This window comes from Phalangium opilio, unplaced genomic scaffold (assembly GCF_054372755.1).
Source record: "Phalangium opilio isolate 3A_F unplaced genomic scaffold, DU_Popi_V2 ptg000017l_1, whole genome shotgun sequence".
NCBI classification, from domain to species: domain Eukaryota; kingdom Metazoa; phylum Arthropoda; class Arachnida; order Opiliones; family Phalangiidae; genus Phalangium; species Phalangium opilio.
The window spans coordinates 3,357,622-3,374,138 of NW_028324151.1; the positions used below are offsets into that span (position 1 = coordinate 3,357,622).

The window sequence follows — 16,517 nt, forward strand, 5'->3', positions numbered from 1 at the left end:
AAACTTTGCCTTCCATCACTCGTTTTGGCGCCTGCGCTGTGTGGTCTTTTTGTATCGTGAGATTGCGCATGCAGAGAGGGATGGAAATGTATCACCCCTTCTATGTCCCGGTACTGAGGGTTCCTACGTCGAAAAGGCCTGCGTACCACGTGGATCCAGCTGGTTTAAACTAATTTGATTAAATTTCTTACTCTCTCATTTGACAAAGGTACTTGACCCTCCCTTTGAATTTTGAACGTGGGAGTGGGGGGGGGAGGTATAGATGGTAGGAGATATGTTCTAAATTAACCATTGCACGACCTGGTAGTATTATTAAACTCAATTTTGGGGTGGGTTATTCATAATTATATCGAGGAAAATTAAGCTTCAATTTTCTATTATACCACCACGTAATACATCGAAAATATTAATTTCAATTTTAAAAGCCGCGACTTGAACAGCACCGCAATGAACGAGCAGCTTAAATTTCGAAATATATATCGAAAAATGAGATATTAGCCTCTCTTCAATTTCAATAACCCGAATTTTAAAGTTTCCAACAACCAAAGGCCAAACTTTACTTGTGATATTTGGAATTTTCGATTCAAAGTCGAAATAATTTCAAAAACAATAACTTAACATTCTTTCATAGTGTACATTTAAATGTTTTGAACTTTAGTAGAGATGATTTTCAAAAGTCAAGTGTACTAGGGTTAAAAACGGATGCATTTCAAGTGTTGGTATTTCCCCCTTTTTCTTGGAATTTAAATGATAACAAAGTCATTGACGCGTTACTCATTCATTTTCCGCTATCTATTTCAGGTGTTTTAATCATCTTGTCAAAAGGAAAGTTGTCTATTTAATTAACTTGAGAGGAATAAAGTTAATGGAATATGTTTAGAAACAATACGAGATATTAGAAAAGGGAATTAGGCACCGCCTACTTGCATGGGCGTTTTGAATGTATATCTCTCATAATGCCTCGCGATTCAGGGTTGCGATAAAATTAAAATTCCCCTACTTCCCAGAAATTTTACAGCAATTTGCATATTCCTTAATTTTCCCCAGTAATAATACAATTTTTTCCCAGATTTTTAACGCAATTTTTAAACTTCAGGTACTCCCAAAACCCTGATTATTTTTCTAGTATTTTTAACTTCGGTTTAATTCACTTCCGTATGGGTTTTTGAGCGTTGAAGTGTTAACCACCGCGAGCGATTTTCTGAAGCGGAAAATGAATTTTTCTTTAAATAACTGTTAAAATATATATTCCGAAACTCGAGGCGCTCTTGGCAAAGTTCACTTTTGCAAAGCTTGGGTTTTAGTGCCAGAAATTGGCAAATGCAACGTTGGGAATACAACTGATATCCTTCTGTTTGAATCAATCGAACCCCAAGCTAAAAATATTTCTGTATCTCAAAACAATAGACAATTGGCAAAGCTATACATTCACATTTAAATAATTTGCGTAACAACTCCTCTATATTTTTCTTATAAATTACAGAGGAAACTGCGTTTCATAATAACGCGGGAAGGTTACCTTGGCAAAATAGTTGCAAAATATACTTCCGCCTATATATTAAACGTTTCACGGATCTGATCTACTTTAATCATAAATAATAATAATCATATATGTTCATTATACCTTCCATAATTAGTGTAAAAAATATTCTAGAAAAGGGACACGGCAGTAAGTCGTAAACCCCTCCTACAAAACGTCAGAGCTCCGCTTACCCAATCATCTTTACTCCCCCACTAGCCTTCTACTTCATAAAATCCTCCACCATGCATATGTATATGGGAGGAGCCGTCTAAAGTCCCGCCCCTTTTGCGGTTTCCCTACAAGAATTCCACCATCGAAACTTTCCACGATAGCAACTGTGACAAGTTTTAGAAACTTATACCTAAGTGTTATTAACATATGGTTGAAGTTATAAAAGGGGATAAGAAAATCGAATATAGTCACGGATGAGTTTCAGTTAATAACAAGATTAGTCTTAGCTCTCCCTTGAACTAGATACTTCAAGACTAAAATCCTTTAAGATTTATGAATCGTCAAAAAAACCGTGACAGTTAAGCTTAACTTACGAGAACGTTTCTTGAAGTTACAAATAAATAAAAAAATAAAATATTTAAATTTATTGGGCGAGATATTTACGCGTATAATCGGATAAATTCTATTTCAAATTCTTTTAAAGAAATCGTAAATCTAAGTGAATTAATTCGACAAACAGCAATTCTCCCATGAATGATGAATTTGTTTAGAATTCTAACATAGAATGTTGGTAATTATCTGCGTCAAAATGACACGTCGTCTCCGGCAGAATAGAAACATTAAAATTTTTCCTTCAATGTAGCAGACGACGCATATAACTTTGACCTATATTTGCCACTTTAGAAACACGCGTTAAGCCTTGGTACACGCATCGGGAATACGACTATCAATAAGCGAAGCATGGCCCCGGATTTCGCTCTAGTTTTCACGATACAACTGAGTAAATTCATGTTATTAAAAACAACTTCGCGGGTCTTGCCAAAACATCTCCAAAATCTCTCGCTCCATTTTGTCACATTGTATTACGACTAGATTAATTATTCCTGAGTTTTTTTATGTCGAGTCCTTGAGTGGGAGGGGCTCAAAACGCGAGAAACACACAAAAGTATACGCAGAATGAGCTGCGATAACAAAATAACATAAGATAAGCTCACGAGAGTAACAACCCGTGGCAAGGTCGAGGTTATAGCTCTAGTTTTTATTTCATCATCCGTGGCTAAATACTCCTAAGAACTAATTTTTCTGAGCCCTAATCTAAACGGAATTACTACCTCCTTCTAAGGGCCTCGTGATTTCGATACCGAATTTAAAACGTTGAAACTAGGCTTAGAGTTGATTGGAAAGGTTTTCCCGCCTAAAGTATGGTTTGGTTTCCCGCGTAAACGACACGATTTCCCGCCTAAAGTATGGTTTACCGCGTAAACGACACGATTTCCCGCCTAAAGTATGGTTTACCGCGTAAACGACATGTTTTCCCGCGTAAATTACTGCTAAAGAGGCACGTGACTCTCAGAGTCACGGTATAAATTCAAAAATGGCCGCCAACTGTAACTGCGCGTGGAATTTAATATCACGCGCAGATTTTTAAAGGGAGGGTAAACGAGATTTCCATAGGAATCTGACACTAATATTAGAAAACAAGCTATTTTATGAAATTATTACCGTTGAGGGATATTTTTAAACTGTTAATAATAACCGAGATTTTAATTGAAACAGCGTTAATTTAATTTTGATATTAAAACTTGCGGCGGTAGCAAATATTTTCGTTGACTTCTATATAATTACAATTTTGACTTAACGGTACACATAATAATAATAAACAGACGGTAACAACAGTCACGCTTACACGCAAAACAACAACAATACGAACTTATTCATGTATTAAATGAATAAATTCGTAGGTAAAAATGATTAAATTAGGTAAATATCAAATTTAAAATACGGGAAAACTTGCCTAACTTCTTAAATAAATTAAAAACATTAGTTAAATATTAATAGCATGTTATTATATATTAATAGAATGTAATATATAAAATGTACACGCGCAACTCATGAATTGATTCCATAACGGTTTGTATTTTGTAAAAACAGACTAAATTAATGTACAATTTAATTTGATTTATATAAAATCGTGTAAAACATTTAATGCCAATAATTAATTATAATTATTAATTATTATTTATAGCAATGGAATCGTAACTTCATGATGAAAACAATTTTAATTATATTTAGGCAGATTATCCCTTCAAAATAAATACTTGACAATATAGAATTAGATAAATTGGGTGTTTAACGAACCTGAAATTGTAGGTAACGACTCCATTATCATCCAATGAAGTAGCGGAAAAGCAAATGCCATCGGTCTCGCACGTGTGATTACTGTCGGCGCCGCATATGTCACAATGACACTTCAGCAAAGCTACAAAAATTAAAAGAAAAAAGAAAAGAAATTTGCAAATTAGTCACTAATTGGATACAGACCAACCAAAACTCGTTTTTCAAACAAATAGGCCTAAGAAGCTAAGGCGTCGTTTATTTTTTACCGTGGTTTTCAAAACCGCTGAAATTGGTTTTTATGATTTATTTAAGGCAACTTGAGTTATTGACTTGGGGATGGGGTTAATAAACTAGTTAATTTAAGCCGGAAGTGTTAAGCCTAATTATGTTTTTAATAAAATCTGTTGAATGGATATTAAATTACAAATATTATTTTATTAGGTGTAAATTCGTCTAAATAAATTTTGGCCTATTTTTATGGAAGGTCAATTGATGAATAAAAATTTGAGTGACTCAAACTATCACGTGACTGAAGTTTTATACTCTTCATGTTAATTTTTAATTATTTCAATGCTTATGGATGATATCATTGTATAATAATTTCTCTTGCCGTTTCATGTTTGTTTGAGTTCACAAACGTATCATCTTCGAGTAGACAAACCTTAAACGTTACGTACAGACAGACTTAAAGAGGTATAATAGCTACAAACCAACCAAGACACTACGTCACAAATAAATAATAACTACTTTCCCTGCCCCCAATAAACAACCAGCGGCAGTTACTTTCCAAAAACCCATAATCATGCAAATATACCGGTAGCCCTCCCAAACCACCATAATTAATAATAAATGAAAAAAAAAATAAAACAAGAGACAAATACGCTATAATTAATTATACAAAACACAAACAATTTTAAATTAATTATCTTACTGGTTGAATTAAAGTTTCCATTAAGTACCCCCATGGCAACGAGTCAATTCAAATATTCTCGCTTAAAACTGGACGAAACCAGTTTACGAGAGAAGAAATAACTTATAAAAAATATAATTGGAAACAAAAGTATAACTAGCCTACTACGGGATACCGAAATCTATCGTAACGACAACAACTTGGTAGAAGATGGAAGAAACATTTTTGGTTAATAACATGGCTGATTATTTTCTATCAGCGATTAAAAAGGCGTCCTCGGTCCCGTTTTATCGTTGAATTGCATCCCCCTTTAATTTTATCAATGATAGCTAAGAGAGAAACGATGTCGCGATGCTAGAGCTGCGACAACAGCAACGTTCAAAGCGAAAGACTTCTTGAAACCAACTGCTGCAGCGCAACTTTACTGCTAGATTTAGACCTCTACCGACCAACTGAAAGGGAATATTGATAAAGGCAACGCTCGACCCCCACCACCACTTTTCCCAAGGTCTGTATACCGCTTCGCATTATTAGGTCGGAGCATCCTTCAGGGGTGGTAAGCGGGAGATTCTCCTTTTTGTAGTAGGGGGGCTCTAGTAATTTTTTCCCTTACTATGACGTCTTACGTGGGCTAGAAACAAGAATCCGCGGTGGCTGCGTCCAGAGAGAAAACGTCTCTCTACTTTGAAAATTGTATACCCCCTTTCTTCTTCACCCCTACCTAACTTTCAATGGTTTAGGGAGAGGGCGAGGCCGATTATCCGTTATAAATTCAAATCTTAGGCGGTAACGGCGCGTTGCTAATTCTTTCTGAAAGGTAAATATTATTTACGTCATGAACTTTTAATTTAATGTAAGGTTTTACAAATCTACGAACTATTATAAGAATGAATTATTGCCATCACCTTTCAAAGCTGACGATGATAAAATGAAAATGAAAAAAGTTACTACTTGAAATAAAATTTGATACAAAATACTTGGTCTTCTCATTTTAAATGTAGGTCTATTATGTGTATTATGTGTACATTATAATTATCCTAAATAACGGTGCACATAATTTATTTAATATAGCAATTTTGAATGCAAAAAGACCTTCGTGTTTACACGTATATAAAGGCCATTAACGTCGATTAACGTCGTTCTCCTTTTTCCGGACATACAAACTTTATATCTCATATAAGACAGATCGCGTATTCTTTGGCGCCCACGTATGACGTCAATGAAAAGAGCTAGACGAGAGAGGTAGCTAGAACGGTAAACCGTAAAATCCCAACACCGAATACGCCCGCCTACTGTTCCCTTAGTTTCCTCCTTATCATACCACGCCATCTATCGACGAATTTAAATCACTTCCTATATTGGTATATAAAAGTAACAATTTCGCAAGAAGTAGGTACGCTTACTTTGTTATTTTTTAATGATATTTAGCGGTTTTACTGCATGGGAAAAATTAGTTATTTGAAAAAGGTTCCGGGTATTGGGTCTACAATAAATAACAAATGAGCCACCATAAGTTTATAAGGTGTGTTCCTTCCATAAGTATGACAATACAAATGCTTCGTAATGCTACAGAAGAGACTTACAGCTTGAGATAACTAGTTCGAGAACGACGGAAGCGAGAATTGAAGTCCTACACTCGGTGGTGGTTAATTTTGCAGGACCAAGTTCCATCTAGGTCCTATTTAGTTTGCATTACTAAGCCTTTGACAGCGCCTCACCAGGCAATCATCGCTTTACCTTGAATCTATGACCTACTTCAATCACTTCAAAATTACAAGCTCCAGTTTCTAAGTTACCAGTGACTAACTTATGGAAGGAACATATCTTATAAACTTATGGTTATATACCTATTGGCATTATCTCATATCTGATGTGTTAATATTTTAAATAATTTTTTAGCCTTTGATCTTTACAACGGAATTTTGTGAAATTTAATTTAATTTTTTTAAACCCGCTGTCGTAATGATATTGACGCGAAAATAATATTTAAATTAGTTAATTTTAATTAATTAATTTGAAAGAAATTCGGGCTAATTTTTGAATTAATTTTTTTTCTTTGTTCTTTTCCGAAACTAATTCGGGGGCATCTGTCGCAAACCCAATTAAAACTTTGTACATTTTAATTATTTTAGCGCGGTTTTTTTTAGGGCGGAAGTAGGTTTATTCCCTAATTGATACACTTCTAAACCTAAAAAGCTTAACTCTACCGATTTCTTTTATTCGCTTTGTTCAATTTCGCAGCTTTCCAAGTTGTATAATTCAATATTAAATGGAATTAAATGTAAGGATTTTTTCCAGGCTGCAATGACGTCAGAAATTCAGAATTGCAGATCAAGAACGCTTTACAAATCACACTACTATCGATTTTAAGTTTTTAACAGGAATTCGGAATTCATACAGCTAATAGGAATTCCTCTGTAGCCATTTTCTCATCGTATCTAAGGGGGCTTTGAGGGAGGAGCTATGGTCTGATCATAATCTATGACGAATTTTACCTTACGAATAATCTATATCCTGCTGTCAACCAATTAAATCACAATTAGAAAGACGTAAGAAATATGAGGCCTAACGTATAGTAGTTCTCAAGCCCCGCCCAAAAATAAACTCGCATAGAAATTAACATGGGCTCACAATAGTTCCTAGTAGCTATATATATTCCCGAATAAAATAATAAAAAATACGCCTTAGTTTAATTTCCAAATATTTGAAAAGTGTGAAATATTATAAATTAATTTTGACCCAATTCCACGGCGTGACATGACCGAAGTTATATTTATCGTCTGCTAGGGTCAAGGCCAACTGAACCCTTCGAAACATATCCATCCTAATCCTAACGACGAAAAGTAAACCTGTACTAGGCTAAGCCTAATACGATTAAGTTTTCTTTAATAAATTTTTGAGAAAATTGTTTATTTACGGTCATAAATCTCTCAGAGATCCAAATCCAAAGTAATAAACAAAATCTCCCATAAATAATCAACGGATAATCCTCAACCGGAACAACTTTGAAAAATATACAAAGTATAAACTACGAAACGGACTATATCTATAGCAAGAAGTGATATCTAGTTTATTAGAGAGAAGGTTAAAGGATGCCTAAGTATTCGCGCGCCATAGTACTACAGTCCCCCTTTCGAAATACAAGGGGGACGTAAAAGGAGGCCGGGCTATTTCGCAGCCTTTCCTCAGTCGGAAAATATGACTGTAATTTGTCGTCATTCGCGTCGCGCTGACGTGAGTTTTCAAGAAACAATGACATTCATTGCTGGTTGTAATTTAGAGGCGGCAGGGATTAACTCCGGACCTACGTTACGTTTGGACTGGAGATAAAAGCTAGAAATGTGGATGAATGAATTTGTACCTTCTCCCTAATAAACTAGATATCACTTCTTGACTGCAACTTTTCCTTTTATATGTATATATTATATATTTAAACACGAATTAATATATATATATATATATATATATATATATATATATATATATATATATATATATATATATATATATATATATATATATATATATATATATATATATATATATATATATATATATATATATATATATATATATATATATATATATATATATATATATATATATATATATATATATATATATATATATATATATATATATATATATATATATATATATATATATATATATATATATATATATATATATATATATATATATATATATATATATATATATATATATATATAATATATATATATATATATATATATATATATATATATATATATATATATATATATATATATATATATATATATATATATATATATATATATATATATATATATATATATATATATATATATATATATATATATATATATATATATATATATATATATATATATATATATATATAATATATATATATATATATATATATATATATATATATATATATAATATATATATATATATATATATATATATATATATATATATATATATATATATATATATATATATATATATATATATATATATATATATATATATATATTATATATATATATATATATATATATATATATATATATATATATATATATATATATATATATATATATATATATATAGCTAAAGATATTCTTCCGCATATAGAAAAAGGTTAATTAGAATTAATTACATTAAGGGCTTAAATTAAATCCGGGGAATAATAAATCAAGCGAAAGAGAAGTCAAAGGCGAACGCTAGAGATCGCAATTCTCGAAGCTGCTTCATTTTGATTTTTGATACAAAACAGTATAGAGTACACAGCTGATGAATAAATTAACTATCAGGCGATACTCCGAGGAAGAAACAGAAAAGAAATCTTTCTATTCCAGAGAAATAGGCTTAATAAAAACTGGACTCGAACAGACGATTGCAGTTAGAGAGATTAAGGGGTCATCCCTAAAACACTATTTAAATCATAACTCAATTTGAAACAGTGTCCCTTGTGGAAAACAAAATTGAGATAGAAGTTACACTTTCAACTCAAAATTCAATTTCCTAAAGAATTCATCCCCCTTAATTTATGGTATGCAGACTTAACAGAAACACACCTGAAAAAGCATTGAAATAAGAACATAGTTTCCCATAATATTACTCCATATTTTCAAAAAGAACAAAAAAACTATGATATATTTACGAAGAAGTTAAGTACTGTCAAAGTAACAAAACCCCATTTTCTAATAGGTTATAAGGTCAAGATTAACAATGCGTATTTCAAGCTCGAAATTTTAACATGTGTGACACTTAAAGCGAAAGGATACGTGTCCCCTAGAGAGAAAAATAGTCCACGGTAGTGAAATAATATAACAATTCTAAAATGAATAGTTAGTTATAAATGGTAATCTCTATGTATTTAAAGCTAAGTTTACTATACTTTAAAAATCAAACATGATAATTATAAACCCCAACACACTTTTTTTAAAACAAAGTGAAACTGTGTCTTATATATACATACATAAAATTAAACTTTCGGTATTTAAATATTTGAGTTAAAATTAAAACAAATCAAAATTAAACTATAAAAATATTAAATTATTTGAAAGTTAACCCATTCTTCACTGTATATATAACTATACACACACAAACCCCACATATCGGAATTGGAATTAAAAAGAAAGGAAACTACGTCACTTGTTGCACCATGACAACCGTGAAATTCAACACCAGTTACAATAAGAAACCCTTCAAAAGTTGAGGATTGTAAGACGTGCGGGCACCCAATGTTACAATTGGTAAAGGGGTTGATTCAGTCAAAGGTAGAGTCCTGTCATCGCGTTAATGTATCCCTATCAGGATCACGTAAAAATAGGTACAACACGCGTACAGATATATATATATTTTCTTGCTGGACAATATCAAGCTACCTTGGAAGTTGTACCACAAAAAAATAAAAATGGACGGGAAGCCAATCATCAGAGACTTTATATATCCAACAGGACGGGAATCTATGCAGTAACGTATAATTTCTACCTCTTGCTAAGCCTTGGTTCGCCTGAGTTAGTTACAAGGAAACAATACTGTGTCCTCACCCTTTCAATCTCAAACCTTAGTAAATGCGACCATATTGCAAGTCGTCAGCTTTGTGAATTATATCACGTGACTCGTGGAACGTAACTCCTCCCCTTAAAGAAGTTCTAACCAAGGACTTTCCATTTCAAAAAGTTGACAGTTTCTTGTCATTCCCCACCATCGTTTGTTTGATGGGAAGTCCTTGTTGGCATCGGATAGCTAAATATAACGTTACAAATAACCCCAAAAGCGAAAAGGTGTAAATAACAAATCATAGACAGAATGATAGACTATAAGAAAGGACCTGCAGAAACAATTCTTTGTTTCTGATAAGTCTGCCATGTAAATTAAGGGGGATGAATTCTTTGAGAAATCGATTTTGAGTCGAAAATGTAGTAACTAAGTTCTATCTCCATTTTGTTGGCCACAAGGGACACTGTTTTCGAGTTATTATGATTTGATTTGAGTGTTTTAGGGATGACCCCTTAATTAAATTATATATAATCAGTGTCTAAATCAGTTTCTTAATTAAATTTAAGGGGGTCATCCGTAAAATACTTTGACCAATCTTAACTCGATTTCAAACAGTGGTCCCTTGCATGTGGAAAACAAAATGGAGATAGATAGAAGTTACATTTTCTACTCAAAATCGATTTCCCAAAGAACATCCATTCCCCTTAATTTATTTTTGGCAGACTTATCTGAAACACCCTGTATATATATATAAAGTTTGACCTAATTCGTCTGTAGCATCACTGAAAGTTATCTATATTGTTATAAAGAAGTCAACAATCTTCAGGTTGAATACTAGAATTTTACAAGACCTAATTAATATTAAAGTGGATACGAAAATGCAAATTAAAACTAATTCTAAGAAACAACCGCAATAGAATTAATTAAAATTTAACTAGGCCTATAACCGTTATTTTCATTCGAAAATTAAATTTTAACTATTTAAACTATAAAACCCCATAAACGAATATGAGAAATTTTTTAAAAAATTCACGAGCTAGGATTTCGTGGAATTCATCACGTGATGTTAAAAGACGTCAAGTTCTGATTGGTTGCCTTAAAACTTTCCACTTAAAATTTTAAAACCTTGATAATATACAAAATTTTGTGTAATAAACATTAAAATATACATTTTGCCAAATGGTCTACGCATAGTAATTAAGGGCTACTCTAATTTAAATTATATTGGTTTGAATCAAACACGGAAGCTTTCAAAATATAGGAAATATATATATACATACTTAGATTTATAATTTACAGGTAAAAAGTCAACAACATTTCGAAAACGCCAAAACTTCATTTAAAATTTAACGAAATTTAAATTCATTGGAAGGAAAATAAAAATTAAAACCGCAAATAACCTAAGATTAATCCAACGTTATCAAACGTAAATCATAAGTTTCTATGATATGTACCTCCCATAAGTTTGTCACTGGTAACTTAGAAACTGGAGCTTGTCATGAAGTGAATGAGGCAGGTCATAGATTCGAGGTAAAGCGAAGACGCCTGGTGAGGCGCTGTCAAAGGCTTAGTTAGAACAGACTAAATAGGACCTAGATGGAACTTGGTCTTGCAAAATTAACCACCGAGTGAAGGACTTCAACTCTCGCTTGTCGTTCTCGAACTAGTTATCTCCAGCTGTAAGTCTCTTCTGTAGCATTACGAAGTATTGGTAGTGTCATACTTATGGAAGGAACATATCACTTATAAACTTATGATATTATAATTAGGGTCTAATGAGACCCGGAATTTTTTTTAAATAAATTAATTTCCGTTATAACAATATTTGCACGAAGTAACACGATCGATTAATTTATTTCTGATAATCAAGTTTTGATATCGGGGGGGGGGGAAGAGAGAGAGAGAGAGAGAGAGAGAGAGAGAGAGAGAGAGAGAGAGAGAGAGAGAGAGAGAGAGAGCTCTGCGGTTTCTTATAAATAAACAAATAAATAAAAAAAATAGATAATTACTGAACAGAAATTAATCAAAATTTTGCACGATAAAACATGCTATTCTTCCTGTACATTGCTTTGGAAAAGGTCCAAATCCAACTGTTGTAGTACGCTTTACGTACGCCCTAAAATTTCACACACGTAGGTGTTTTTGAAATGAAAATGCCAATTCACTCTTGAATATTATTAAATTTAAAAACGCCTTAGTACAAGTAAAAGTATATCAAAGCGGTTGCCATAGGCTCAGTATATGACGTCATCAGATTACGAGGTAATTTCACAAATATATATCTAAATAATACTTTGACCCCGCATCTTCCAAAAGCAAAACCAACCACATCATATCATAACACTAGACGGTTCAATATTCTCAAAGAAAAAAAATCAATTCATAGTCCCCCCCTGGTCCATACCACGAGATTATAATAAAATTTAAATCAAAAAATCCTGGCGCCTTACAACTCAACTCAAAACCAAATAAATAAAAAATATTAAACAAAATACATAATAAACTTAAGAAGAGCTATTGAAGTCGCTTCTTACTTCTTGCTCTCTTTTTTTAAAACGGCTAATCTACTAACCAAAAACATAATAAAAATCCTTGGCGGTTCTAAAACAATCACCTAAATGGTCAGTGGTCGACTAAAGAACACTTACGAGTCTTTTACGTGAAACAGGGAAATAGGCTTAAAATTTCACAAAAGTACTTCTTCCTTCCGCCACTTCAACGATGGATAGAATCAAGCAAAATAATAATACCCCCGACGAAATAATAGTAAGGGAAAATAAAATGGCCGCCGAGATATACAGGGAAATAATAATATAACAAAGAAAAGAAAGAAAGAAAAAAGGGTTCCAAGAAAATATTTTCATGGAAAATAAAAAAGTCTGCTGGAACTTCAAAGGGGAGGTGAACACGAACTTTGATAAGATTAAACGAAATATTTTAGCTTTGGCTGTGTGCTGTAAAACGTTAATTCACTTATTTTCAAATGGCACTACGCGGCAGCACTTAAGTGCGCAAGGCATTCTGGGAGACTTTCATTTCCGCACATGGTCCACGAACATGTCTTCTCCGTCTCACCTCCCTCCTCCAAGGATAAACCCTCGAGACTGCGCAATAGACCCAACCAACAAATAAACAAGTTGGTTTAGTCTCATCTCCATCTAAGGGATAGGATCACGTGACTAACAAAGTTGACTCTAGTACCATCTGTCGTTGAGCGACGAAAATAAATCTCTTATTTTTCTGATTGGATTAGAGTCTGACTCTTGGAGTAAAATAGGTTCTGCGCATGTCAAAATCAAGCCAATCAGGTTATCCCTTTCTCGCCTCAAACCCTGAGAACGAGATCTGTGCCGTTACAAAAATTCAAAAGATTTGTTGGTTGGGTCTATAGCTAGCTAAACCCCCTTCGAATCTGCGCAAAAGCTGCCTAAACCCTCGAGTGACTCGAGTCTGCATAACAACTGGCTACATCTTACTTCAAATCTAATCATCACCGGTTGAAAATTTCACTTCACCTTCCCTTTTTGAATCTTCAAACCCCACACAACAGTGCAACCCATTCTAGCTCTGAAACATACACAGAGAAATCTATATAGAGCAGTCAGTACCGGGCATGATGCAAAAGCAACGTAAGAATTTTTTGATAGTAGTAGTAGAGTCGCTTTTCACTCTTGGCCCATCTCACATCCCGCCTTTAAAGAAGAAAAAATAATTGGAGAAATCGCAGGCCACGAAACAGCACCAAGAAGAAAAAGCCGGCCGATACAAGCTATAGTATGCGGCTATAGCTATAGTATGCCAGAGCAAGAACTCAACACTGCCATTTTCTGGCTTCTTTCGAATATATAGAAGCCCGGGCTAACTTATGGTGGTTGGAAGGAGGATATATTTCTTATTTTCTTATACGCAACAGTAATCTTCCAGATAGCTAGCTATAGCTGCTAGAAGAGTGCTGGCCAATAGCTAAAGCTCCCAAAGACATCTTAGCAACAAGAGATGATGCTGCAGTGCTAGCATAGGCGTCATCTTTTATATGCACTACGTTTTTTGTAGATTCTCTATTTCTTTTACAATACCTAGTATTTTTTTTTCAACGATTAACTGATAGCGAAAAGCACGTATCTTGTAGTGCTAAAACCACTATTTTAAATTTGGATTAATTTTATTGGCTAATTTCACTTGTAAACAATTATTTTCTTTGGAATTTATTTGCCCCATAATTTGCATATTCAAATTCAGTGACTTTTCCATGTTTTCAATAAATATTTACTGGTGATTTTCCCAGACTTTTTTAGGCACAATTTGTCAATATAAATAGTATGTTTCTCAAAAGTATATTATTTTATAAACGAGATCAGATATTCAGCTTTTTACTGTAATTTCTGCACGTTTTTAAATTCCCTGACTTGTCCATAATATAACCTCTGATTTCAACGCAAATTTCCTGACTTGCCCGCAAAATGAACCCTGAATTTCAACGTTCAGACTTAACCCTAAATATTTTTAGCAACTTAAATTTCCAAGTACCAATTTAAACTAACCCCATTTATTTTAATACATTTATAAAAGCTTTTTAATTAAAGTAAAAGGTCCCATTGAAATTTAACTTCATAGAACAAATTCAATTTAAAGAGCCTTTGACCTTTTACAAATGACAAATAAATTAGGCTTAGCAACTTTCAGACAAAGTAGCAGACTACGGATAAATTAATTAAGCTAAATTAAAATTAATTGAAAATAGGGGGCATACGATTCAGCGGGAAAAATCATAGATACAAACAATACAGTATTTCAGATACGCTCTTTTGGCATCAAAAGTGAAAGTTCACGTTGACCAAACCAAGGCCTAACGAAAGACAAGGAAGGGTCTGACCATTTATTCTCGGAGGAGCGGTTTAAGTAAGGAAAAGAAAGGCAGATTTTCTTCTAGAGTTGCTGATATCGTACTTTTCTCATGGTGCAATAACTACCCTGAATTCAACCCCAGTTTGACCAACGTCCAAGGCCTATCACTCCAGTAATCCCAAGGGGATTAAGGCCATATAATTAACAATCTAAGGCTCCTATTTGTTGCAAATCCCGTCTGAAATCCTGGACACAATGAAATATATAAATAGAATCTTGAAGCTGAAGCAAGGCCACACTTTTTTTGGTAGTTTTTATTTCTTTTTTCAAACTTCGATCAGGGTAACGGACAATAAGAATCGGTTCCGCTGGACCGAGCCTAGATCTTCCTACCCTAAGTTAGATGGACATCAGAAATAGTACATTAAAAAAGTTAGAATCTAAAAAACCGGGTTTTTAACACTAAAGAAACCGTAGCAGACAACAACTATTTAAAGAAAAATTTATATTATCCTAAGCCTTGGTCCAAAAAAATAAAATTCTCGTGTCTATGACCGCGTCCATCGCTAAAAGCCACCACGGTGCTTGGAGTCTGTCCGAATGGACACCAAAGACAAAAACCACCGTGTCAACTTTACTTGATACTAAAAATAAAGGCAAGGGTCATCCTTGTAACGTATTTAACCAATTCCAAATTTAAACTGATCAAAGATAAACCTAAAGTGCATTGTTTTGGCTGTACCACTATTGAGAAAAGAAAAAACAAGCTGGTGTATAGATTTTCCTGTTGTCTTTTCGTTTTGGTTTTCTTATAGTGACCCAATAGACGCTAGGGTTAATCGAAAGGTATTATGGGACCTCTAAACAAGAGGGATTTGTGGTTGGTTGGTAACACGGTATAGACGCCAATGCCCTAAAGGAGAATAAAACCCGATAGTAAGGACCTAATCGGTTAACAAACGATCTCGAACGGTATTGGTTTCGAATCGAATAATTTTATTTATAAAATAAGTAACGTGAAATTGAGGATTTAGAGAAGCTGTGAATTTGAGAAATATGGTGTAGAAACTTTAGCCTAAAATCCCCGTTAAATGTATTTGTTTAATTTGGGATCCCTAATAATAAAATAATATTGTTTTTAAAATATAATCCAGATCGGGGATACCGTATCACCAATTTCCCTGATATCGTGGACTGGTTTATTGTACAATTCCCAAAATATTCCTAAAAACTCAATTATCCCAGATATTTAACTCGCAATAATATTTTCCCTGATATGTTTACTCAGGTTTCCCAAATTAGTACGCACCATGGAATAAATATAACAACATCTGAATGAATATCTCAAGCGATATACTTTTTAAAAATGTGGAATTCAAACCGCGCACCAAGTTCAAATTTTGATAACTTTAGGTTAACCAATAACTTCGC

At 33.2% G+C, this 16,517-nt stretch overlaps 1 protein-coding gene across 12 annotated transcripts in view; it reads right to left on the minus strand.

The window, feature by feature from the left end:
* The window catches only part of babo (TGF-beta receptor type-1 babo), a 152,753-nt gene that overhangs the window by 51,353 nt on the left and 84,883 nt on the right, over window positions 1–16,517 (minus strand). For 9 of the 12 annotated variants that reach the window (XM_089866350.1, XM_089866348.1, XM_089866356.1 and 6 more), the window contains exon 2: window positions 3,833–3,953. In XM_089866350.1, coding sequence (XP_089722476.1) covers window positions 3,833–3,953 — 121 coding nt within the window. Of the gene's footprint in view, window positions 1–3,832; window positions 3,954–4,742; window positions 5,126–16,517 lie in introns of those variants that run through there. The other 3 variants (XM_089866351.1, XM_089866357.1, XM_089866358.1) reach the window with 3 other exon arrangements.